This window comes from Theobroma cacao, chromosome 4 (assembly GCF_000208745.1).
Source record: "Theobroma cacao cultivar B97-61/B2 chromosome 4, Criollo_cocoa_genome_V2, whole genome shotgun sequence".
Lineage (NCBI taxonomy): Eukaryota > Viridiplantae > Streptophyta > Magnoliopsida > Malvales > Malvaceae > Theobroma > Theobroma cacao.
In genome coordinates this window covers 12,663,801-12,689,621 of record NC_030853.1, presented here as the reverse complement: position 1 = coordinate 12,689,621, position 25,821 = coordinate 12,663,801, and the positions used below count along the sequence as shown (strand labels likewise).

General features: G+C 32.4%; 4 protein-coding genes and 1 pseudogene across 7 annotated transcripts; all 5 read right to left on the bottom strand.

The window, feature by feature from the left end:
- The window catches only part of LOC18601447, a 6,485-nt pseudogene extending 5,243 nt beyond the window's left edge, over positions 1–1,242 (bottom strand).
- LOC18601446 (probable receptor-like protein kinase At5g15080) lies at positions 4,743–9,325 on the bottom strand. Of its 2 annotated transcripts, none has more exons than XM_018119509.1 (6): positions 8,740–9,325; positions 7,640–7,974; positions 7,411–7,546; positions 6,421–6,560; positions 6,217–6,340; positions 4,743–5,947 (listed from the first exon to the last, which is right to left on the bottom strand). In XM_018119509.1, the coding sequence occupies exons 1-6, from the start codon at positions 8,912–8,914 to the stop codon at positions 5,433–5,435; spliced, it is 1,425 nt and encodes a 474-aa protein (XP_017974998.1). In that variant the 5' UTR covers positions 8,915–9,325; the 3' UTR covers positions 4,743–5,432. The 2 variants fall into 2 exon arrangements, with proteins under 2 accessions (XP_017974998.1, XP_017974999.1); XM_018119510.1 differs by having other exon boundaries at positions 6,421–6,557.
- Positions 11,712–14,385, bottom strand: LOC18601445 (60S ribosomal export protein NMD3). Of its 3 annotated transcripts, none has more exons than XM_007032381.2 (2): positions 14,280–14,385; positions 11,712–13,447 (listed from the first exon to the last, which is right to left on the bottom strand). In XM_007032381.2, the coding sequence occupies exon 2, from the start codon at positions 13,440–13,442 to the stop codon at positions 11,922–11,924; it is 1,521 nt and encodes a 506-aa protein (XP_007032443.2). In that variant the 5' UTR covers positions 13,443–13,447; positions 14,280–14,385; the 3' UTR covers positions 11,712–11,921. The 3 variants fall into 3 exon arrangements, with proteins under 3 accessions (XP_007032443.2, XP_007032444.2, XP_017974997.1); XM_007032382.2 differs by having other exon boundaries at positions 11,712–13,444; positions 14,280–14,382; XM_018119508.1 differs by lacking the exon at positions 14,280–14,385 and adding an exon at positions 13,744–13,795.
- Positions 15,852–18,100, bottom strand: LOC18601444 (probable polygalacturonase At3g15720). Its single transcript, XM_018119354.1, has 9 exons — positions 17,960–18,100; positions 17,690–17,827; positions 17,284–17,457; positions 17,144–17,164; positions 16,823–17,030; positions 16,660–16,741; positions 16,413–16,521; positions 16,202–16,315; positions 15,852–16,097 (listed from the first exon to the last, which is right to left on the bottom strand). Exons 1-9 carry the CDS (start codon positions 18,098–18,100, stop codon positions 15,852–15,854), a joined length of 1,233 nt encoding a protein of 410 aa, XP_017974843.1.
- Positions 19,048–23,756, bottom strand: LOC18601443 (protein CLP1 homolog). Its single transcript, XM_007032378.2, has 10 exons — positions 23,383–23,756; positions 22,918–22,986; positions 22,694–22,789; positions 22,005–22,246; positions 21,696–21,834; positions 21,509–21,565; positions 21,119–21,253; positions 20,435–20,670; positions 19,851–19,895; positions 19,048–19,740 (listed from the first exon to the last, which is right to left on the bottom strand). The coding sequence occupies exons 1-10, from the start codon at positions 23,605–23,607 to the stop codon at positions 19,653–19,655; spliced, it is 1,332 nt and encodes a 443-aa protein (XP_007032440.2). The 5' UTR covers positions 23,608–23,756; the 3' UTR covers positions 19,048–19,652.

Genomic DNA, 25,821 nt, shown 5'->3' with positions numbered 1-25,821 from the left:
CTCTCATCATCCAACGCTCTTTAATTCTATCGATTTCTCCTTACAACATTTGTTTGTTGTGTTCCCAGTTTCTCTCTTTCGTGCTTTTAAAGATGCCAAGTGATAGTTTTGATATGCTTACATGGGTAGCTATTTGGAGAATTTGATTTTTAAGTATTTTGAATGAAACTAAAATGGTAAAAATGATTACAAATGTTTGAAATAGCTTTTAATTGGATAAATTCAAGACTTAGATATCAATAAACTCAAGAATTTGAAATTTATAAACCTAAAGTTTCAAAGGGAATTTTTTTCGATTTTTAGTTAAAATAAGTATTTTAAATAAGAAAATTTGTGTTTTGATTTATAAAAATATGTTAGAAATACTTTAATCGATACCAAATTGTCAAAAAAAAAAAAAGAAATGAAGAGAATTGAGAGGATTTGAAATTTTGGTTCATAAGTAACAATAACATTTTAGATATTAAAATATAACAATTTTTTTTTAAATATGGCATGTAACAATAACATTTTTTCAATATGGCGTGTAACAACAACATTTTTTTCAACATGACGTGTAACATATTTTTGTACATTACATATAATAACATTTTTTTTTCAACGTGATGTGTAACAACTTTTTTTTAACCATAACATATAGCATGTTTTTATACATAGCGTGTAAAAATATTTTTTTTTTAACATGGCGTGTAACAATCATTTTGAGTCATAGCATGTAACATGTTTTTGTACATGACGTGTAACAATAACATTTTTTTTTAACATGGCGCGTAACAACAATATTTTTTTTAACATGACGTGTAATATTTTTTTTTTGTAAATGGCGTGTAACAACGATATTTTTTTTTTCAACATGACGTGTAATAAATTTTTTTAACCATAACGTGTAATATATTTTTATATATAGCGTGTAATAATAATATTTTTTTCAACTTGACGTGCAACAATTTTTTTTATCCATGGCATGTAACATGTTTTTGTATATGACATATAACAATTAGATATGTTAAAAGGTAAGGTACCTATTAATTTTGAGATACTCAAACTCGAACTTGATTAGTAAATGGAATACCCGAACCCTATAATTACTTGAATATTTTTTAAATTTACTACCATAACTCTAACCTTAATACATACACAATACTCGATAATTACCCGAACCTATTTTAAAACCCAATTATGTAAAAAAATATTAAAATGCTCTTCATGGATACCTAATTACCTGAAGCCGAATTTGTACATGTATTTATATATAATAATATTTACATCCATATTCCATATAATTCACTAATAATTAAATGTATAAAAGCACACAAACAATAAAATTTAAATTTAAATAATAAAAAATAAAAATATCAAATATCAACTTAAATAACTAAAAACAAATATCCAAATAACAACTTAAACAACATTACAAGTTTAATTAACTATATGGGTTTATTATTAATTACATGAAATTAAAAAAAAACTATGTTCTAAAACTGTTTTAATCTCACAACTTCTTTTTAAGTATATATTTTATAAGTTTATATAAACAAAACTACATATATATATATTACAATTAATAATTTTATAAGCTATAATTTTTAGAGGAAATTATGAGGAATAGTCTTTCTTGATAAGGACATTTTAAAAATAACCATCAAAATAAGTTTAACTGTTTTTAGCCATATTTAGCCATGATTTGACAAAAATGCCCTTAAAATTATTTTAAATAAATTAAACCATTCATCACAATTTTTTCCCATTTGTGTTTCTGATTTCTCTCTCACTATCCTAGTCTCTCAAATTTTATCGATTTCTCTCTTCAGCATTCATCTTCTATACTTTCGATTTCTCTCTCTCGCATTTTTATACTTCTCTTTCTTGCGCTTTCAAGACACCAAGCAATGGTTTTGATGTGTTTGAGTAGGTGGCTATTTGGAAAATTTGATTTTTAGGTATTTTGGGTAAAACTAAAAAAGTAGAAATGATCACAGATGTTTGAAATAGCTTTTAATTGAATCAATTCGGGACCTAGACACCAATAAACTCAAAAAATTGAAATTTATAAACCTAGGTTTTCAAAGAAATTTTTATTTTATTTTTAGTTGAAATAGGTGTTTTAGATAAGAAAATTTATGTTTTGATTTATGAAAATATGTTAGAAACACTTTAATCGGTGCCAAATTATAAAATAAAATAAAAAAGAAATGAAGAGAGTTGAGAGGATTTGAAGTTTTGGTTCGTAAGTAACAATAACATTTTAGACATTAAAGTCTAACAAAATGTTTTTGAATATGACGTGTAACAATAATATTTTTTCAACATGACGAATAACAAAAGTATTTTTTTTTTCAACATGGCGTGTAACAACCTTTTTTAACCATAGCGTGTAATATGTTTTTGTACATGACGTGTAATAACCTAATCATGGCATGTCATATGTTTCTGTACATGACGTGTAACATCATAACGTGTAATTTCATTAAGGGCAATTTTGTCCAACTTGGTTAAAAATAGTTAAAATCATAAAGAGGATTATTTTTTAAAACATTTTATCTTTAAGGGTTATTTTTAAAAATGCCCCTAATTTTTATAACATTAATATAAAATAGAAAGTAAATATGTTTATATAATTAAAGTATATACACTAAAAGTATATATATATTATAGTAATTATATTCTTTTTAAATTAACTCAATATATGGAGTATATGTATTAAAAGATATTACAAATTAATTAATAATCATAATTTCATAAATTAATTTAATTAATAATATAGATTTGTAATTAATTACATAAAATTAAAAAAAATAATGAAATTCGGGTATCGGATAACCAAGAGGTGATATCAAAACCCAATATGAGTAATAAAATTACTACCCGAACCTGATTATAAGGTACCTTAACCCTATAAAATCGGGTCAGGTGCTTTGTAATGGGTACTCTTTGCCATCTTTAGTAACAATAACATTTTTTCAATATGACATGTAACATCATTAAAGATAATTTTGTCCAATTAAATTAAAAATAGTTAAAATTATAAAAAGGGTTATTGTTGAAAATATTATATCTTTAAGGGTTATATTTTAAAATGTCCCGTGAATAAAACAGTTAACAAAACTTGACTCCAAAGAAACTCAAGACAACAAAAACAAGACATAAATAAAGCCTGACTCTCTTTTGTTTTCTTGTATATTTTTGGGAAAAATACGACGTTTCCCAAGTGATACAGTCAAAAAACAGAAAAAAAAAAAGAATTTATTGTTAATATATACAAATAATAATAATAAAGAATTCGTTAGAAACTACTGCATTGCAAGAGTCTCAGACGTCCCTATGGTTTCTCTCTCAGGAACCAAGCAGAAAAGAAAAGTTGCATGGAAAATGTTGAGGAATAATACTTACATGCATGCAGCAAGTGGTTTACTCTTAACTAAGTTTATTTTCTTAGTTTGTTTCAGTTTGCTTCGTTGTACTATAATTAATAATGTAATTTTGTCTTGAGCTGTCCCTTTACGTGTTAGTTTGCATGTAATCTTCACTTACAATTGTTAAGTATATATATTTACAAGTGTTCATCATGTAAACAGGGTATTTAAACCTTATGTTAACTTAATGAAGTAATGTTTTTGATCCTATCTTTCTCTCTTCTTCTTTCATACTCTGTTAAGCTTCATGTTATCTTAGCAGAAAACAAGCATAACCTAAAAAAATAAAAAATGAGAAATGAGAAAAAAAAAATCTTTATAAATATAATGTAAACAAAATCCTAAAGTTTCCCATGGTTTCTCAGGAACCAAACAGAAAGCACAAAGTTGTACATGGAACATGCATTCGAAAAGAGAAGTACTTGTGTTAGCTGCTTGGCTGGTGACTTGGTGCCTTATAATGAAACTTAAAGGAGTTATTTATAGTGATAACCCATCTAGACCTAATAGAAATACGACAATCCACATATATGAAAATTGCTTAAAGGAATTATTTATAGTGATAACCCATATAGACCTAATAGAAATATGACAATCCACAAATATGAAAATTGCTTAACTTAATCTAGTTGTAATGCAAGTAAAGTAAACAATAAATAAGGAAACATAAATAAAACATAATTTAGTCTAACTCTACCCTACTTGGGACATCATCAAAGTGTGTTAGGGTAAGGGTAGTGTTCCTTCATTGGAATAATTACTGTCACCATGGACTCTATCTAGTTGTTGATTGCCAAACGAACAATTTATGATAAAACTCAAAGTTGGGTGTTTTCCTTTTAAAACATTGCTTGTGTGGCCAACCCAATCAATGGTAAGGTATATTCATGCAACCAATAGAAACTCAGGGGTGCCAGGATAAGTGTACCATTTTATTCCTGATTTTTGGTCAAATTAAACCATGTGATGTAAAAAAAAAATAAAGTAATTTTCTTGGGATTCCTCAACCAAAAATTATCACTTGTCTTTGCAAGCACCATATGATTATATGGAAGTGAAAGAAAGAGTTGGTTGAAGATAATTATATGATTGTGACACCAAACAAACTTTGGACTAATTAATGGGAGTGTGAACGTGATACCATCATTCTTCAACATTTGCCTCTTGTGATTTGATTCGAATCTCAAGTGGGACACCACAAAACGACCTCCCCCTAAACCCCAACTTCTTGTCTCAGTCTTCTTCTATGCTTGGAGTATTTCACATGCACCCAACCAAGCATTTTCCATCCAGTATGTTAAAGGGAAAAGCCACTGAACCATCCATTACTGTAGTTCACGACCAATTTTATAATTCAGAACAGGTTAAGAAACATAAAAACTGTTGAGTCAACTAATGGAGAAAAGGAGTCACAACAACACCCTACGTTTTTACACAAGTTCTTCTTATGTTAAGACTTAAAAAGAGATCCATTTGTACAACAGCAACAATCAAGAGGGTAATTTTGAGGTGAAAGAGTGGGTAGCAGCACTCTTAGTGATCACATTCCAAAGAGGAAAAAAAAGAGAAGAAAAACAAAAAGTTACATAAATTAGCCTCAGCATTGCCTTCACTTTCACCTACCATCACCCTAGTTCAACCACATGATGTTCGAGCCTGCCAACTGCTTTCGTATCCCCCTCTTCATCAGCATGCTGACATAAACCTAATCCATTACCAGAGTAACTTTCATTCTCTATTCTCCAACGTAACCTGAATATCCCAGATAAAATGTATAGGCTAGTAAAGAAAGAGAGAAATAAATGAGACCGGCTTCCTTGAGTTCAATGAACTGACCATGATGCTGCACGTCCAGTATGACTTGTTCAGTTCTACTCGTACAATAAAACAGCGGAATATAAACAATCCTTGTCAAAGAAATGGCAAAGGCACCCCCTATTATCTGTTGATAATGCAGTCTGAGGAAGCGGACACCAGACAGGAACCAAATTCTAGATATGAACATACAGAAACTTTAACCTATGCTTCTTTTGCTTTAGGCTTTGGTGAAGGGTGAGGATGGTGAAATGGAGAAGCCTGTGGACCATTTGAACTAGATAAGCTCCTTATAGGTTGTCCATTCCTCACTACAAATCCTGCCTGTGTTCTGATTCCATTTTTGGCATTTAAGTTGGACCTACGATCAGATTGCATAGTTTGGAAGTAAGAGGAAGAGCTGGCCATATCTTTAAGGTTTAGTAGAGGTTTTAGGGTTTCAACAACTTCACTCATCCGAGGTCTGGCTTTGGGATCACGGCTAAGACATTGGGCAGCCAGCTGGGCAGCTTTCTGTGCACCTTTGATAGAAAAGTGGCCTTCAAGGCGAGGGTCTAATATTCGGAAGAACCTTCTCTTGTCCCCTAGATGTGGTCTTGCCCATTCCACAAGATTGTGCTCCCCATTTGGTCGGTTTTTGTCCATGGATCTTCGGCCAGTCAACATTTCAAGTAAAACTACTCCAAAGCTATAGACATCGCTCTTTGACGTCAAATGTCCTAAATTAATAACTGTATTAGATTTATGTAACCACAGATCTTGATAAAAGAACTTTCCAAATGTCTAAACATTATAGAAAAAATACTTAAGTAATAAAGATACAATCTTAAAAGGAAACAAAATCTCTATAAAATGGTTAACACTTTTTAATAAATGCACATCAGTGGAGGGCTAATTCCAAAAGCAGAGCAGAAAGAAAATTGGAGATAAAGGAAAATAGTTCATGAAACATCATATCCAGAAATAAAAAAGTGATTCTACCACATACCAGTCATTACATATTCTGGTGCAGCATAGCCATATGTTCCCATAACTCGAGTAGATACATGAGTTTTATCTCCTTCAGGACCATCTTTTGCCAGTCCAAAATCAGAGAGCTTGGCATTGTAATCCTGAAATTGGTAACTCTATTAGAAAAAGAAGGATTAAAATTAGGGAAGGAACTTGCTATATTTCTGTGTTAGTTACTTACCGCATCTAACAAGATATTAGATGTTTTAAAATCACGATATATCACTGGTCTTTCTGCTTCTTCATGAAGAAAGGCCAGACCCTTTGCAGCACCAAGGGCAATTTTCATTCTAATAGACCAAGGAAGTGGCAAGGACCCTTCTGCGTAAAAAATGGTTGTCACCAGAGAAAATTAAACATCAACAATGTACATGCAAATGCACAAGGGCACAATGCTAACAATAGTAATAATCCCAAGCAACAGATATTTCGTTCCCGCCGTAAGTGGTCATTCCACTACCATCTAGACAACATAGTATGACAAACTCAGGCAACAAGGAGAAAGGACATTGATCAGCATAAGATGGTGCAGCACTGTAAGACAATGGTAAGAGAAGATTAAGATGGTATGTCACTTGGACAAAGTCTCTAAGAATATGTCACTTAGGCTATGCTGAAACACAGCAAACAAAAAACTAATGCTAGCATACAAGTTATGTTGCCAGACATTTACTTGGCTACTTCACACAGTAGATTCTTTTACACAAATAAAAATGAAAAGGACAATTCTAACGCTAGAACTTGCTATAATCACAGAAGGATCACTTTTAATATGGCACCCTAACTGCCAAATTCCAACTATTTGATGAATCTTTTCAGTGCCAAATCAGCATACAAGCTTACACGGACAAAACATACATGTCAAAGGTAAATAAAGTATGATACTAAAACATGATATAGAGGATCACTTGAGGCATCATAATAGTCTCTAAGCTAAATTTTGAACAACTGATGAGAATACCTTCCAATAATAAAGCCTTGAATCTCTGTTTAACCTAAGTTAAAAAACATCCTAGTAATCAGACATGTATAGCAAAGCATCCAAATCACACAACCTTTGAATGCCATTGGCCACATATTCAACTGAACCATTTAAGTGCTACAGTACTTTGCTTAAACAATCACATAAACCATGCTAAAGGTATATGACAAACCAAAGATGATTACATACTTCTGAAAAGGTGGTTCTCCAAACTTCCTCGAGGCATAAATTCATATACCAGTAATCTGTGATCATCTTCAATGCAGTAACCTACCAATTTAACCAAATTCGGATGGAGGAGGTTACCAAGAAAATCCACTTCAGCCTGACATATGAGAGAAAACATGAAATTTTAAATGGATAAGATTGAAAGAAACATCATTCAGAAAAAGGAAAAAAGTAAGTTCAGATGTCATACCAGCCATTCTTTGTGACCCTGAAGTCCATCAATGTTTAGGGTTTTGACAGCAACAGTAAGCCCAGTACCAGGTTTCACAGGAGCAGTTCCATTTTCCTCAATCCAACCTTTGAAGACACAACCAAACCCACCCTCACCAAGAAGACTCTCAGGTCTGAAATTTCTGGTTGCTAATTTAAGGTCAATAAATGTAAACTTCCGAAGCTGTGAAGCGACTTTCAGTTCCTCACTGAATTTTGGTGTGGATGAAGCACTTTCTGCATTACTAGTGGTTGTAGAAGACACTGGAACGACTGGTTGATCTCTGCTTTTCTCTTTTGTAGGTTTGCTTTCCGCTGAATTTTACAAAGACCAAGGCAGTAAAATTAATGGTCATGCAACAATACCAAAAATAGTAACTATCAGATACCGTGTCATACAGATGCATTTATCACACACTAAATGTTTGGAAAATTGCATCCAATGCTTCAAGGCTAATCATATAAGTATTGCCTTTCCAAAATAATAAGTGGTAGAAAACTAGTTGCTTTCAACTCATAACCTCATTCAGCAAAACTTACCCTGTGCCGAATGGAAAGGACAAAAAAAAACCATTAACGCATTAACATGCAAATATAGTAAAATAGCCACCAAAATATTATGTTAGCTTAATTAACCAACCTTATATAACATGTGAGAAAACCATTAAATGAATAACTTTTGCAGAGGCTCCATCTCTTCCTCAAACTAATTATATTTTCCAAAAAATAAATTTGATCACTAATATATTTACCTTTAAAAAAGATGAAACAACCATAAAAGAGAACAATTTATTAATTTCAGATGAATTTATATGCAGTATAAATACAAATCTTTTCTTCTCTGTTTATTTACAATTTAAGATAAGTACTTTAATACGAAAAACTTGGCTATGCAATCTTAAAATTTTCCAGTTCTTCATTTATATCAATACAATTCTTTCTCCTAAATGTTCCCAACAAATGATAATATCCCTGCCCCTCAACCTATTGAAAAAAGCAAACACTTTTTCACACATAAAACTTATAATATTCCTTTTTTAAAAGATAAATAAATATAAGAGAAAGAAAAGAGAAGATTACCATAATGAGTGCCTGTTCTTCCACTCATAGAGTTATCAACCCTTGATCTTGAAGACATGCAACTTCCCATAAACCTTAATTTAACCCAACATCCTGTTTCTTCTTCTCCTCCATCTTTCTTCTTCCTAGATGATTTTTTCTCCTCAACTTTTTCAGACTGATGACCAAAACCCATATTTCTAAAACCGATCTAAAACCATCAAAATTCCTCGGGAAAATAATTTTTTTGCCAGCAAACCACAAGACCTTGTAGTCATAAAACCGAAAAACCCATCTTAAAACAGCTCAAAACAAGTGATTTTAAGAAATCAAACACATCCAAAAATGGATTTTTAGCTGATAATCACTAAGACCCAGTTTATGAAATTTAGTCAAAAGGGCGTTTTAGAGAGAGAGAGACAACGAATGGCTGCTTGAGAAAGAGGGAAAGTGTTCAACAAAGGGCAGGTTGGGCAGCTTGAAACAGAGAAAAAGGGCAGGTTGGGCAGGAGAGAGAAACAAAGAAAGAAGTAAAATTTTCATTTCTCATTTCTGTGTTGTTAACTAACAACAGTAACCTTAGCATATTCCAAACAAAAAAGAAAAAGAAATTCATATGTTAGAAAAAGGACATCGAAGTGGATATACTTACGATTTTGTTTTGTTTAATGGCTTCTGGGGTTGGGTTAGGATTATCTTACATCTTGAAAAGATTAGGATGCGTGAAGTTCCATTGAGCGTGTGCCACCTTAGCATGGAGGTGGGTTTCTCTTTGCCTAAACAAATATATAAAAAATGAAAGGAGAAAACATGTTTACAAACAGACAAAGACAACTATCACTTTCTTTGGTGTGTTTGCTGCCAAACTAACAGTGCTTGAATTTTTCCATTACCACACGCCAGTTAGTGGAATTACGAATCACATCTTTAAAATGGATATCCCTATTCATCTTCTCATTTTTTGGCTTTACGATCTAAAATTTTTCAATATGTTCATCCTCTAAACTGTACCTTTTTTTCCATTTTAGAAATGGGACATAACATATTCTTACCAAGAAAGTAAAAATTAGTGAAGATTCAAAGGGAGGATAATCTGATTGCTGTGTCACCATTTGTGAAGATGGGTTGGTATGCCAACATCTACCACACATGGCAAACAACAAACAAAGGAATAGCATATTTCTAAAACATGTTTTATTCTGCTGATAAGCTTTGTCCTAGATGGTGATGGCATATATCAGAGCAAAGCAAAGGCTAATGGGTTGATAGGAATACCAAAATTTGTCATATTGGCAGCCTAATGCATGCTATAGGTTTCGCATGTAATGGAACTCTGCTCCTTTGTTTTTTTTTCTTATTCTTGCAGTTTGCTTTTGAGACCTGCTATGCAAGTCCATTTCTTGTGACAGATTTTTCTATTTTTTTTTCTTTTTTTACTTCTTTAAATGGTAAACAATTTTATTTATTTATTTATTTATTTATCAAAATGATTCTTAGTACAGTTTCATTCACCATATTTCCGATATGACCTGATACTGGTCCTAACCCTATAATTTAATGATAATATTTGTTTCCAAAGAAAATTGAGAGGTTTTTTGCTGCTGGTACAAGAAAAAGTATTAGGGCCTCTCATTAAAGAAGCAATAATGAATTAAAAGAAAAATGGCATATATGATACAAAGATCTAAAGAGGACCACTTGAGTAGTCTAGTTGTCCAGATAAAAAGAAAGAAAGTCTCTGAAACCTTGTTATAGTTGCTTTGATTCCCAATTGCAATCAATAATTTGTTGTATGATTTGCATATTTGCCCTTTAAGCCTGGCCTCCATTAACATAATCACATCCAGGAAAAAATGCATGCCACTTGCCACTTGCCACTATTATTGGACCAATTTCTATGATATGGCAGCACTCACAGAGAAAAAGGAGGCTTACAAAACTTAATCCATGCAATGAGTTATGCAAATCTTGAATCATATTTTAATCACTCTCAATAGATTTTGTGTATTACCACTATTTTTCAAACCCCATCTGCCCCTTTTTGTCTGCACCCAAACAGTGAGAAAATAAAAGCCTAAAATCATTGACCGCTGAACATGGAATGAGCAACCATGGTTTCTTTGTGAATCAGTGTGGACTGAAAATCTACATGTTGACAACCTAGCAGCAGAAAGACACATCTGAATTTTTGTGCAACTTGCACTGCTTTAACTGTGAGGAAGATGATTTGAGGTGACTTTAGAGAAAGCTTTAGAACAAAGCTTTGAAATTTTGGCTGTCCTCCTTATGCTGCGATCCAATTTTTTTAATTATTCAATCAACCACGAGCCGAGTTGGGTCCATTGACACCTCTAAAATTTAGACTCAAACTCCTCTAATCAAATCAATCTATTTTATTATTAAAATATTATAAACTTTTGTCTTGATATTTGATACTTTAAATGCATTTTAAAAGTTAAAAATAAATATTTAATAACATAGAACCTGCTACAAATCTAGACTTAGCCTGTAGATCTAAATTATGCTGATTTGAACTTAATTAAAATTTTATATTCTTTTATGATCTCATATTCAATTAATATTTTAATAATTTAGCGTGTGCATACACGCGTGCATACGTGTAGGTAAGCTAGCCTTTGTTGTTCTTGCAATGTCCTGAATGAGAGTTGGGGTTGCTTCTTCTTCTCAACCCATTTCAACAAAATCCAAAATGAACCATGCAAATTTATATCCAGAATTAGCCTTATCATTTGGCTTATATCTTCAAATCATCTTTAGATTAGCAAGTGCTTCCAAATTTTCTACAATCTGTCTTCCTTTTCATTCACTCATGTCAGCTTGTTCCTTTTGGAACTTATTTTACCTGCCAAGAGGCACCATTTAAGAGATAGACCACTTATGTTTGAACCTACATGTTCAAAAATATTGAAGAACTCACCATGTTTTATTGAATTGTTATATTGTATGGTTAATTATCAAATAACTTCTTCAAACAAACAGAAAAGCACAGTTTTTTGACATTTATGTAGGATTACACGCTTAAAGGTCCCCAGTTTGATCCTGGGTCGTAACAAAATTGATACTACTATTTATATGCTTATCACACCAAAAAAAAAAGAAAAGAAACTGAGAACACAAAGCAATAACTCAAACATCATATTAAGGCAAGACTCAAAAAAAGTACAAGAAAAAGACAACTTTAATCATTCCCTCATGCTATCTTCACCATCTTCCTGTTCACTCAAATCAAGATCAGCAAGCAACTCTTCCAGAGGAACAGAAGGCATATCATCCCCTTCAGACACTGATGCCATTTCTGATGGCTGGTAATCTCTGTTGCGGTACAGTGATAAGTTGAACCTTAATTCAGGGTTCTCTTCCAGATCTCTCAAGAACTCTTCGTACTCTGAGTTCATTTTCTCTTCATAAGCTCTACCTTTAGTATCATCAACTTCCATATCAAGGGACTTAAGCTTCCATGAACGAGGCTTCCCACGCTTCTTTTGCCGCTTCTCTTCATAGCTCTTCTTTATCAAAATCGCCTCCGGAAGAACAAGTCCTTTATACTTGTCTAGTTCCATATCATTACTGTTAGCCCCATAAAGATCATAACCAAGAGCACGATCTCCAGGCTTTAAAATATGGCCTAGATGTGTTCTTATGTAAAACAACTTTCCATAATCAGTTATACGAGCCACCTCAATATCTGCTAAAACATATTTGGAGCCCCCAACATTATATTCAGGAGAAACAACTTCAACATTAAAAACATCATATTCCACCAGTTGCCTGCTACCAAGTAGAGACTTAAAGGAATGCCTCCAATACTGATCAGTGTCCAAGAAACACTGCCTCAGAGTAAAAGGATCCAGCAATGCAATATTGTTTGTCACTTTTGTGCAGATCACAAGTGGACCAAGATTCCCCAAACTAGCAGCAACTTTTGGAGGCAAACAAATCAAATCCTCACGGCAAATGGGGGATATTTCAACAGAGAACGTGTACTTGTAATTGTAGTTATTATTCTTTGGATCATGAGAAACAAGCTGTTTGTCATGTCTACTCTTAGTTGGAGCAACTTTACCCAAAAATTCGACAAATTTCACAGCATGACTCCTGTTACCAAAGAAAAAATCAATACCCTGATCCATCTGCTTAATTTTAATGGCATGGACAGCAGCATCATGCTTCAGAATAAGCTGTTCCAGATGAAAGAAAGTTCTCCTGTGTGGAACACGCTGTCTGAGCTGCACTGCAGCCACCCACTGGTCAGGATTGGCCTGAAACCTTGTACAAGATTCACACATGTGATCTTGTTGAACATACTCAACAACGTAAGATTGCTCCAGAATTGCTCCATTAAGAACCTCTTTCTGAACTTTCAGCTTGACCTTGATTCTCTTAGAATGAGGTTCAGTCCAAATAAATTCAGCATTTACTAGCCTAACCTTTTTCAAATCATTCTCCAGCCGTTTCACACAAAATGTCAAAAGTTCCTTTGATTCCAACTGAGCTTTTATCCAAGTACGAGGGGGCTGCAAGTAGCTTTCACACTCAGGACAATACATAATGATCACATGCTTTCGTAATCCTTCCGTGATGTCAACTTCCAACCGCAAACATGTCACACACATGTTGGCAGGATTTGGTGCCATTGGAATACCACACTTGCAACACAAGACAGTACCTCTTGTCTGAGGAACCACAAACATATTTGCAGCCATAGCTACTGGTGCATAAAGATGAGAAAACAAAAGGAAGATATTAATAAGTATATAACAGTTCGAAGCAATAGAAATCAATGGCGCAAGAAGACTAAGAATAAACTATTAGAGATAAGCAAGTTAACCTTTATGTTGTTCATATGAAAGGTTAACTTAAAAGCTGCTGCTTTCATTGTAAAAACTTAAAATTAACAAAATCCTAGGTTAAAACAAGAGAAACCCGGATTAAAACGAGTTTGAAATAAAAATCAAATATAAGGACAATCTCCTAAGTTCAACATACTATTCAACAAGACACTACCTATGGTTTGAGGAACCACGAACATATTTGCCGCCATGGCTGCCGGTCACAGAAAAATAAAGACAACAAGTATATATAAATATATATATGAACAGCTAAAAGCAACAGAAATTAATGGCAGAATAAGAAAGTTAACCCTTTGGTTTTTACAATCATCAAAAGCCACTTTTTTTTTCTTGCAGAGAAATAATACAACAACAAAATTCCCAGTTAAAACAAGAGAAACCCAGATTTCAAATAATTTTAATAAAATAAAATAAAAAAGTAATGTAAGGACAATCTTTAAAGTTCAATATATTCAAAGTTTTACACATACCTAAGAAAAGCTCAATCATATAAAAATAAAAACAATAAAAACAATTCCAATTTAATATGAAAAATAGTATCAAAATCCCTAACAGCACAAATTAGAGAAATACGCATGAATTTTATTACTCTTTATGAAATCCAAAAGCGATAAATACGCATGATTTGATACTACAAAATTATCATGAAAATAAATTAACTCTACGAAGCAAAATAAAAGAGAAATTTACCTTTACCACCGCCGATAGCACCGCTGATTTGCAACGAAGTATGGGGGAAACCGTGGTGGTTCCTGCAAAACCCTATAATATAAAGCCACTGGCTTTTCTGGTAAAAGCCGAAGGCCTAATTTGTCTTAGAATTGCTCAGTATTCTTCAGGCGTATTTAGTTAGGCCCAAAAGCCTAGGCTTAGGGATGGTTGGGCCTACAACTACTTGATCAGACTTACTCATGGGCCCAAAATTCTAACATTATTAATTTATAACAGTTATGAATTAAATTTAATCCAATAATATTGTTTATGAAATAATTAAAAAAAATTGTGTAGATATCCTTAAATGAATTCTTTTTTTAATATTCAATACTCTTATTTTTTCTATATTATAAATGTATATAAACATGGTCGTTATATGTATAGCTTTTAGTTTGCTCCTACAGTGTTGACACATATTTTTTTTTTATGCTGAAAATTTACGCAAGATCCAGCTACCTTATTAAATTTTACTAATTACGAAATAAAATACAAAGGAGGGACCTAAACCGTACCTTCAAATTACATGATCATGAGAAAATTTCGAAGAAGCACCTAGAGTAAGGAAAATCATTTTACGTGCATAACTTTTGATGTTACAGTAAAACAGATATTCCTTACTATTATATTGAGACAATAAACTAAAGTAAAATTTAAAACTGAAAATTTAAATAAGAAAAGCACCTAGAATAGGGTGTTTAATTTTATGACCATATTTTTTACTATCGTCATAAAATTGAAACACTCCCATACTACAAAAATCTATGTGAATAACAAAATAAGAAAAATAAACTAGGAGTATTACTCCTTTATTTTCATTTAAAACGAACATAAGGAAAATTAACTTTATCTAATCCAAGTATACCTTTAAGTTGCCCTTCTACTTCTGAAAATACCTGCAGTTTCTGGTGTGTATGCCTTTTATTTGAGAGATGATCCCTCTCGATGGATGTGCATGGTCCCTCTCGATGGATGCGCGAAATCCGAAAAGAGATACCACTCAAAAATCTGTGAATGGAAGTAAGCGAGTCCTAAAGGATCCTTAATGACCCTCATTTATCATATATACCACTACTTTTGCATCCATATATTCACTCTATTAAGCAAATACATTGTTGACACATATATTCACTCTATTTTTGAATCTTGACAAAAAAGAAAAAGAATGAGAGGAGAAAGAGGGAAAGAAGAAAAATAAATAATTCTTTTAAATTTTCTAACTTTTGTTATTCAACATATAAAAAAAATATTTTTAAAAAATCTTTGCAATTTTTTTTTTAATTTTAAAATTTTTAAGTAATGAAATTATGTCATGTGTTAGTTACATGTCTACCCTAATCATTGATCCAAAAAAAGTGACATGATATTTTTGAACCAAATGGTAACCAAGTCACCATATATTCTTTTCCAAATTATAAAGACTAAAGGAGACATTTTCCATATTTTGTTATAAATAACAAGGTATATAATCATTCATATATATTTCTAAACCAAAAATCCAAAACTTGAAAAATGAAATTACAAAGTCATAAGAAGCAATATATATCCTATTTAGAAATTATCATCTTGTTGTAAACAAGTTACATTGGGACTAACTCTTCCATTTCTCAACCCTTGAGCATTCAAACAATATGATGAAGTCTTCTCTTCATCTTCTTCATATCGCAAATTTATGTCTTTCATGAAGATGTTCGTGCATGGAGTTGATTCACTGCATGCAAGCTGCACTGCAGTCTCTCTGTCTGTTGTCCCTTCTATTTGACTGTAAGCAACATTGTCAATCTCCACCGCCGAGGTCTGCAATAACATACGCACCCACCCACGCAACAAGGATTAGAAAGAATGTTCATGGGGGCTGGAAAAATATATGAATGGGACTAGGAAATCATTCATTCACTTACTTCATTGCTGCAATGATCATGGGGACAATAATATTGGTCGATGATGATAGGGCGTCTTGCACCATGAGATGTTATACGCTCAAATGTTATGTTTCTTACATGTCCATGTCCTCCCTAAACACATCAAACACAATGCTTTGTTCTAAATATAATTACTATAAGTATAATACATGGCAATATTACTCATAGTTTCAGTGAATGCCTCAATTACCTGCCATGTCTTTATTCTAACCCCATTCGTTGATCTGTTGAAAGAAACATCCCTTACATGAACAAATTCAACGCTCTCATTGTGTCCATTCCTTCCAAGACTTCCAATGCTTCAGGGGGAGGGGGGGTGAAGAATAGAATAAAGAAAAACCTAGTAAATAATTTTCACAAGGAAGAGGAAGATCATATATATATATATATATATATGTGTGTGTGTAGCATAAAGAGTATAGGAAATTGCTATTTACCTGATCCCATGGCCTGGACCGCAGTTGATGTTGCTAATATCGATGTATGATGAACCGTCTCCGATTGATACACAATCATCACCTGAAAGATCCAAAACCGCATGAAATGAAATAAAAAACACAGGTTAAATTAGTGGCATGCAGGATGAGATGGATCATGTACCAGTCTGGATGAGAGATTGGTCTATGGAGACATTAGTGGAGTGCTGGATGTGAATGCCATCAGTGTTGGGGCTGTCCCCTGGGGCTTGGATTGTGAGTCTGGTGGCATTAATCAACGTAGACCTTTCTAATGAGATGTGCACTTTGGGACTGTCCTCAAAGGTCAACTCACTAATCTGTACGTTGTTGGAGTGTGCTATAACAAAGCCCTGGACAAATTCAACATTGTAGTTAGACTTAGTGGATCTTAACTTAATTTTCTATGTAGGTATGCATATCCTTAACAACTCCAAAACTACTTCAACTTGAGAGGTCCACCTACCGTTGCTTTTTTGTCACAGAGCTGCGAGCAGAGCAAGGAACGTGTCAGTAGCAGATTGATTACAACTTACAAATTAAGACATTTTGTTTTTCTCCTTTAAATTGGGTTTCTATGTGTATACAAAATGTGATGCCAATTACCTCTTCATTATCTTCGCAAGAAAGAGTCCACCAGTTTGTTCCCTGGCCATTGATGGTACCAGATCCTTGAATGGAGAGGCCATCAAAATGTTCAAACGTAATCCACTGGTGACAGTTTTTATCATTGCATTTCCATTCAGAAGGATTGCTTGGGGCAATGATAGTGCCATTAATCTGCACAAGGCAAAGAAATCAGAAAAGAGGTTGCTAAATCCAAAATTTATCTACGTGTTTAATGATTGGCCTTACGTATATAGAACACTTCTAGTGCTAGTGACCCTTTCATGGGTTTAAAAAAATGAAAACGAGTCTATATATATGCATCCAGGCTCACTATGTGTGCAGCCATTCTGACCAAAAGGTGCAAAACACGATAGAATTGATATGGGAGAAGAGATATAATTGCCTGGAAAGTGAAGGTAGTTGAGTTGCATTGGCCATTGAAAGTCAAGGGTTGCAGCACAAAGGTCTTTCCTCCAGGTACAACGAAGGTTGGTGAAGAGACTGAAGATCCGCAAACAGCATCCCAAGCATGCTTAAAGGCCTAAAATTATACACTTACATTGTAAATAAATAGTCAAAATAATAATAAAAACATTGGCTTATACATACATACATATATATATATATATATACACCCTAAAAAAAATGGTTGCAGTCATTAATATTCAAAAACCTCTGTATCATCGTTAGCTCCATCTCCAATGGCTCCAAAATTAATGACATCAAAAATGTTGTGTTGATCTTGATCACAAGATTCAGCCAATAAAATGCATTGAATCAAAAGAATTAGGAAGAGTGGTTTGCAGGTGGCCATATAGTCATAGTCAGTCAAATTAGTCATGAAACAAAAACAAAGTTTTGAGTTAGGAGTCATATATAGAGAGAGAGAGGTTTATCCTTTGTTTTTATCTAATAAGAATGGACTGCTTCTTGCTTTATCCTTAATTTCTTCTTTTCATTATCTTCACTAAGTTGGAGTCATAGTAAAGAATAACCTCTATAAAATAATACTCCGATAAATTAATAATCTCGATTAAATAATATTTTTGACCGATCTCAACTTAAGACTAATGTGATGAATTAATAATTCATTAAATTTATAAAATAATGCATTTAAAAAAAAACAAAGAGGTCTCACTTGATATATAAATTATTAATCTCTTTGTACATCATATGACTCAATTAGGAGACTTTTGTAAAATATAATTTCAATTTTACTTTTTTTCTCTTAAAATTGATGTCTCATTAGACCTCGTCTTTAACTTTTTTTAGTGTATTAAAAAACTCTAGTGTAGTGTTCTTGTATTGTAAAAGAAAATTACGTAAAATACATGTATTAAGTTTAATGTTTTAAAAAAAAAGGTATCTTAATGAATTAATTTTTTATTAATTGATGTATAAATTAATAAATTATTAATTTATCAATTAAATGATGTCTCGATTAATTAATAAATTTTGATGATTTCAAGAGTATTTATTTATAGAAGTTTATATTGTATATATCTAAAGGAACTTTAATAATATAACTTTATCTCTCTTTTTAATCTATATCTATATATCTATCATATATAATCTACATCGATAATTTATAATTCATAATATATATCCAAGTAAAGATGTGCCTAAAACTTTAGATTAATTTTAATTAAAATTATTAAATAGTAATAAGATTTTATCTTCTAAATATAAAAGAGTTATTGTTATATTGAATTGCAATCATACGGAACTGATTGACATATGATATCTTGACTCTTTTTCATATTTACTAACAAAAAATTAGGACATTTATTACATAATATAAAAGTAAGGTTCCAAAGGCACCTTAATTGCCAATTAGGGCCTCTTGGGCCTTATTTTAAACAAAAATGTAAGAAATTACTAACCCTACCTACCATACATATTAGAAAAAATTCCTCTTTTTTCTTTCTCTCTCTTCATGGCCTACTAAACAAGCTCCAGTGCAACCGTCCGCCGGCTGACACCAGCACCGCCAAATCCTGTTTTCTCTTTTCCTTCCACCTCCATCGCGAGAAAAGACAAGTTCCAACGGCCAGGTCGGCCCATGAGCATGTAATTTCGATATATATTGATAACATTGGCTTATTCCTTGAGCAAGCTTAACCTGAATATGGAAGCACGAAAGTGAAACAGTACCACTCAATTAACTATCAAGATTGGTTAAGAAGAACAAATTGGTAATACCAAAACCAGGAAGCATGACAATTTTTTGTTGCTTTACAGAAATAAAGTTTCGATGGTCCAAGCTAAATCACATCAGGCATTGGACTTGTTAAAGTTACAGCTCCTCTGTTTCGCTTCAGTAGGTGAAATACAGGCAGAATCAAATATATTTGCTCAAAGATGATTCAAGTTTCAAGCCATGTCAAGGTTCCCATAATCAAATATTTGCTTGGTAGATCCCCAGCTGATGGTGCAAGGTATGTAATTTTCTTCCTGCAATGTTCCAAGTAGAGTAAAAATTGAGAATAAAAAAGGTACAAGAAATAAACCTATACTTATGTAAGAAATTATACTAAAGTGTTATAAGAGCACAGGATTCAAACCTCTGAATATCAATGTCAGTGATGTAAATAAACCCAGCAACATTACTGCACCAAAGAGAAATACTGTAAGCAGCAGGGAAAGCAAGAGAGAATATATATATATATATATATATATATATATTTTATTCATAGGTGTGCTAAATAAATTCTCTAGATCAACCGAACATGAACTATCCTACAGTTAGAAAGGTTGTTCAATGAGTAAAGTTCCTACATGTATAGCCCAGTTGTGTGCTACACATAAACAGAGCACAACAGATGTCAGATCTACATAACAAAGTCATACAACTTGTTGCAATTGCAGTCAATTTGAACACTAGTCACTAATTCAACTTAAATTAAACCCTAGTAGTTAGTCCTAATGACTGATTGTAGATCAATTCATAAGATTGCTAAGAAGCTACAGCATACATGCCTCAGAAAACTTAGGTCATTTATTTCGGCATTTAAACAATAGGAACCTTATGGAAAATCCCACTAAATTGACAGTCTCCTACATGAAATAGATCTATAACTTTGCTTGTTCTTCCTAGTTACTTCGATGACTAAAGATTTGGTAAGAGATTCAAGAAGCAACAACTAACCTTGACAAAATTTGGTCAGGCTCCTTGGCATATGAAACAGCAAGAACAGTATGAAGCAAATCCTGGTCAATATTCACAGGTGTTACTCTTAAAGGGTTAGCAACAGGATCTGCACCAATTGGCAAAGCTGATCTTGGGGCCTGTGGACCACCACCAATCCGATAGACCAGTAGATCACTAAAGTTTGCAATATTAGAATGAGGGGAAAGATCATTTGCGAGGCCATAAAAGTACTCCTGGTAGAATCAACAGCATGACCAGACTTGTTAGGAGGATGAAAATATAGTGCAAACATTATGAAATCAAGAGAAATACAACCATCCATATCCCTTCTCAATAAATGAATAAATTTAAAAAAATAAGAGACAGAGAGAAACCAGATTTTTAAGGCATCAATGAACTAAGCTATCACCAACCAATTGAAAATGAACTCTAAATTTGGTCTCCTAAATGCAATGAGATATTTGACTATCATCCATTACCTTGTGATGTCATAAAAAAAAAAAAAAGAATCACCATTTATCATTCGTCATTCCTACTATTCTTTTTTTTTTCCTTATTTCCCTTTAAAAGGCATGTCACAAGTATGAAATAATGAATTTCTGATGAAACAAACATGGAAGGAAACTAGGAATAAAACATAAATGAAAGAATCCATCCACTGACTGTAAATATTGCACTTACCCTAATCCTGTAAGCCCTAGCTTTCTGACGGAATTTTGCATTCCTGGATACAACACCCCCTGACTTCTGAAGTTTCACAACATCCACATTAGGCTTACTTTTTGCTACAGCCTTGAGCATGCTGAACAGTTTTTCCTGCACCAAGTTTAGAAAGATTACTGAGTAAACAAAAAAAAAATACCAATATGTACTTCATTCAGAAATGATTTAGGAGCAACGATATAATTTGGGCCATACACTAGGAGTTGCAAGTCTAAAGAAAAACTTAACCATAAAAGAAAAGATAAGATCAAGGGATACTTTGAGAAATGCTTATGTATTAGAATTATTTAGTTTGAACTTAAAACAACAAGGAAAAAAAACAATAAAAGGGACAATGTTGGCGATTACCTGACCCAAAACCAAGACAACATTGGCTTTAAATATATCAATTGCATGGAGAAGCAACTGCGGGAAGATATAGAACATCAAGAACAGTCAGAAACACCAAAAAATGATACTTTTTATATTAATAAAAGCAAACATAACCATTAAATTTATCAGCATTTACATCTGTAGAAGGTTCAAACTTCATTACCTCATAGCCTGTACCTTCTATCCAACCCATGGTATTGATTACCATGCCAGCAGCTCGTGATTCAGCATTATGAGCAAATTGAGTCTCCAGCATTTGAGCAAGCTCATTCACAAGTGCTTTATACAAATCTACATTATTACTGCAAACCAGCAAGATCCATAAATATCAGAGAATTTTAACGACAAATTGAATCTAAAAAGGAGTATACGGCCATACAAAATTTCTCATTATTTGTCAATCAGTCTGAATTTTATCCAAAGAAAATATATGACCACAAAAAAAAATCAGAAAACACAAAGTTAGTTATACCTAGGAGTTGTATGCCCATAATAGTAAACAAGAGGCATCTCAAGAGGAATTCCTTCCACTGGATCAATGGGCATTTCAATAGGCGTAGCAGCAATAGATCCTGGAACAGTTATAGATCCTTGGCCTATATCCAAATCCACAAAGGTAGGTTTCCAACCTTGTTTAGCTGCCCAACTAAGAAGCATCCTTGATAAGGTGCTCTTTCCAGAATCTGTAGGCCCCACAACAATCACCCTAGGTCCCTGACCACCCAAAGTATCACATTGACATATAAAAGTTAGGCATGAGTGCTCAAATGGAGTTGAAAACAAAAATTATTAGCTAGCACAAATGAAACACAAAGATACCAAAGCAAAAGGTAAAAAAGAGGAGCCTAATTACATCCTTCAAGGTGCTGAGAAAAGAAAAAAAAAGGTACATCCTTCAAGGGTATTATTAATACCAAAAATGGATGATAGTTGAAACATTAGAATAGTAACACCATTAAAATCCAAGTGTAATCTAAGAAAGACAAAACCCTTCTACAACAGAACCGTCTTAAATTAAAACCAATTCTCATTCTTGTAGTAAAAACCACATTTGAAAAGGTAAAAAGGGACAAAAGCTATTCTAAATGCCTCTACTCATTGCTGTCAAATACATAACTTCTGTCAGAGGTTGTGAAAAGAAAAGAAATGAAAAAAAAATACCTGGGATGCCTCAGAATCATTAGGTGATGAAGTTTTAGCACGGTTTCTACGTCCTTCCAATACAGCATGCACGTTGACGTAACTGACCATAGGTGTCTGCAAATCAACCATTGCAACAGAATCAGCAATCATCATGTGAGTTTTGAGGTCTGCCCTTCATTTTGCACTACAATAAAGCATGTATCTAAATCATATTCCAAAAAGTTTGAAATTTAAACAAGTACCTCATCTGCCATATAATCAGTTTCAGTAGCGCCATCCATCTCAATTGTAGCTCCATACCAAGTGAAAACCTATACATGAACAAATTCCCTTTAATACCACATAGCGTAGCCAAATAACCCATGAATGAAATAGTCATTCAGTTTCTTTGTTTTGCCTTCAAAAGCAAGAAAAGCAGAACTAACTATGACAAAACTATTTGGATAAAGCAAATGACAAAATTAAAAATGCATCAAATCACCATTACATAACAAGGAAAACTTTTTGATGTTGCATTTCATTTCTTCCTAATGAAATTATTCATAGGAAAACAATCCATTCACTGACCCCATAGACACCAATTTATAAAAGTTGGTACACTTCAATCTGATCTACTAAACAAGGCTAAAATTGCATACTAAAATATTCATATTCTCCTCAAGATGAACTCATTTTTCTATTGTTGCAGAGGAATCTTCGAAACTTACAGCAAATTTGAGGCGAGGAGGGAAAGTGAGCCATATCTCAGGGGCCAATTCGGATCCGAAAATCTCGGCTGAGCCGTTAAGAAGTCGGAGCTTAAGCGGCGTTTCACTACCCACCTCGATTCTCAGCTCGCTCTCTCTCTCTAACTTCACTTGCTTTATCGTCGACGCCGAGGCAGAGCCACTCACCGCCGCCGGCGCCGCCATGGTTTTACCGCCATAGGACATGGTTGTTCGCGGTTTTGATTGCCGGAGCTTGTGATTGGGGTTTATATAGGGTTTTAATGACCCGATCCGTATGACCAGAATTTCTTCTTCTTTTGTGCATTCTATGGTATCCCTCTCTTGGACTGGACCGGGAAACGGAACTTTATTCTCTTCTTTATTCCAAGTGTTTTATTAACAAAAAGGGATTTATTTTATTCAATATATTTCTTAAAGAAGTTAGATTTCAAAGTAGAAATTTTGTATTTCTATAATTTTTTAAATTTAATTTAAAAAATAAATCCATTCAAAAATAAATTCAAATCTTCATTTATACAAAATTACAAAAAATAAACATCTCATTTTATATATTCATTACAATTTAATTTGTATTTTATCAAAACTCAACAATTAATATTATATATACTTGATAAAAAAAATTAACACATGAGGAAATGTTGCAAACAAGTAAAAGGGTGCACTGGAGACAACGGAGAAGAAAATTAGAGTAATTCTTGAAGTACTAAGTGTCGTGGTAAGTGAAAGAGAATTAGAAAGTAAAAAAGAATTAGATAGTGAATTTAGAGAGAAGCTATCGAGGAGAATGTGTTAGTTCTTTCCAAGAAAAGAAGTCCCTCTAAATGAATTGTAAATATTTATATTGTGCAAAAAGTGTGGATTACTCAATAATAGATTTTAATATGCCTAATGAATGATATTACTATAAAGAGTTTTAACGAGAGTAACCGTTACTGTAATACATTATATGGACATTAAGGTGATAATTTTAGGACATATAATGTGAGCGACTGTTAAAGTAATTGGGTATAATAAGACTTGTTCTCGAATTGAATGTAGTAGAGAACAAGTATATGAGAAAAGGTATATGAAAAAAAGTTTAGAGAAAAAAGTGTATGTAAACAGGTTTAAAAGAAGAAGTTATATGTGAATAAGTACACGAAAATAAGATAGAAGGGTAAACCACTTGTACTTTAAAAAAAATGTTAAGAGGAAGACCTTTTAACTACCTCCACATCTGAGTCACTAAGTTAAATTCTTCAAAACATATTAAGATGAAAGTAACTTATGAATTGTGTCGCTTATTTCAAATTGCTTTCATTACTATTTGCGTGAAATGGTTATTCTAAGACCTAGCTTTTTTTTAACTTAAAAGCTATTATAAAGCTCTTATAAAAAAATAATAGCTTTTAAAATTAAGTTAAAGTTGTTTGGTAAATTTACTTTTTATAAGTTCTTTTTTATAGATAAGTTATTTGGCAAAATAACTTATATAAACTCTAATTTTAGTTAAAATTAACATAAAAGGTATTTAATAAATAACTTTTTATTAATCACGAATTTCTTTATTCAAAATAAAAAAATTAATTTTATTTTTTTATCTATTTAAAATAAAATTTTGAAAATATTAAAAGGATTTTTATATAATATAAAGTTTATAATTAATAATAAATCATAAAAAAAGAGTTCCACAAACAATTTATAAGTAACACATAATTCATAAATAATTTTTTATTGAATAATAATAAATAAATAAAACTAAGAGAAAAAAATTGAATTAAACAAAAAAATGAGAAATAAAAGAAAGAAGTGAGTCGACTACTGAAACTCTTAACCCTAACAATGAATGAGAACTAAAAAAAAAAGAAAAGAGAAGTCTAAGATGGTAATAATAAATCAAGAAAATCACGTTTAGCTATTTATGTCCTTACTAACAAAGTTCACCTCCATGAACAATATTATCTTAACAATCATAATCAACAAATATTATCTCAATTTTCATCTAATTTATCTCAACAACCATTGACCTATTTAATTAATTATTTCAATCATAATCATCAAATACTATATGCACCATAAAGAAATTAAGAATAAACAAACATCATATAATTGTCATATCAAACAATAAATTGAGAAATATCAACTAATAAAAAGAGTTTTCAAAGTACAAAAAAAAATAAAATAAAAAACAAAATATAAAGAAAAAAAATAATACCTGAATGCAGTTTTAAATTTTGGATCTTCTTTTTGCTTAATTTTTGCAAGAATTAAAAAAAAAACCTAAAATGATGAGTTATAGAAAGGGAGAGAGGAGAGGAAGATCGATATGGAGAGAGGAAGGGAGTATTTTTTAGAGAGAAGATCTTTTTGGGAAAAAATAGCTTTCTTAATAAGTTGACGTGTTTTTTTTTTTAAAAAAAAAAAAGAAGAGAAAGCTCT

Coding starts and splice junctions, on each gene's coding strand:
- LOC18601446 (XM_018119509.1), bottom strand. CDS start 8,914: ATGGGTTTTGGTCATCAGTCTGAAAAAGTTGAGGAGAAAAAATCATCT. Junction 7,975..8,739: donor AAGAACAGGCACTCATTATG/GTAATCTTCTCT, acceptor TGTAAAATTCAG/CGGAAAGCAAACCTACAAAA. Junction 7,547..7,639: donor AGGGTCACAAAGAATGGCTG/GTATGACATCTG, acceptor CTCATATGTCAG/GCTGAAGTGGATTTTCTTGG.
- LOC18601445 (XM_018119508.1), bottom strand. CDS start 13,780: ATGGCGGCAAATATGTTCGTGGTTCCTCAAACCATAG. Junction 13,448..13,743: donor CGTGGTTCCTCAAACCATAG/GTAGTGTCTTGT, acceptor TTTATGCACCAG/TAGCTATGGCTGCAAATATG.
- LOC18601444 (XM_018119354.1), bottom strand. CDS start 18,100: ATGGCCACCTGCAAACCACTCTTCCTAATTCTTTTGATTCAATGCATT. Junction 17,828..17,959: donor GAGCTAACGATGATACAGAG/GTTTTTGAATAT, acceptor GTATAATTTTAG/GCCTTTAAGCATGCTTGGGA. Junction 17,031..17,143: donor TCTGTGACAAAAAAGCAACG/GTAGGTGGACCT, acceptor GAATTTGTCCAG/GGCTTTGTTATAGCACACTC.
- LOC18601443 (XM_007032378.2), bottom strand. CDS start 23,607: ATGTCCTATGGCGGTAAAACCATGGCGGCGCCGGCGGCGGTGAGTGGC. Junction 22,790..22,917: donor CTGATTATATGGCAGATGAG/GTACTTGTTTAA, acceptor GTTGATTTGCAG/ACACCTATGGTCAGTTACGT. Junction 19,896..20,434: donor CCTGACCAAATTTTGTCAAG/GTTAGTTGTTGC, acceptor TCTTTGGTGCAG/TAATGTTGCTGGGTTTATTT.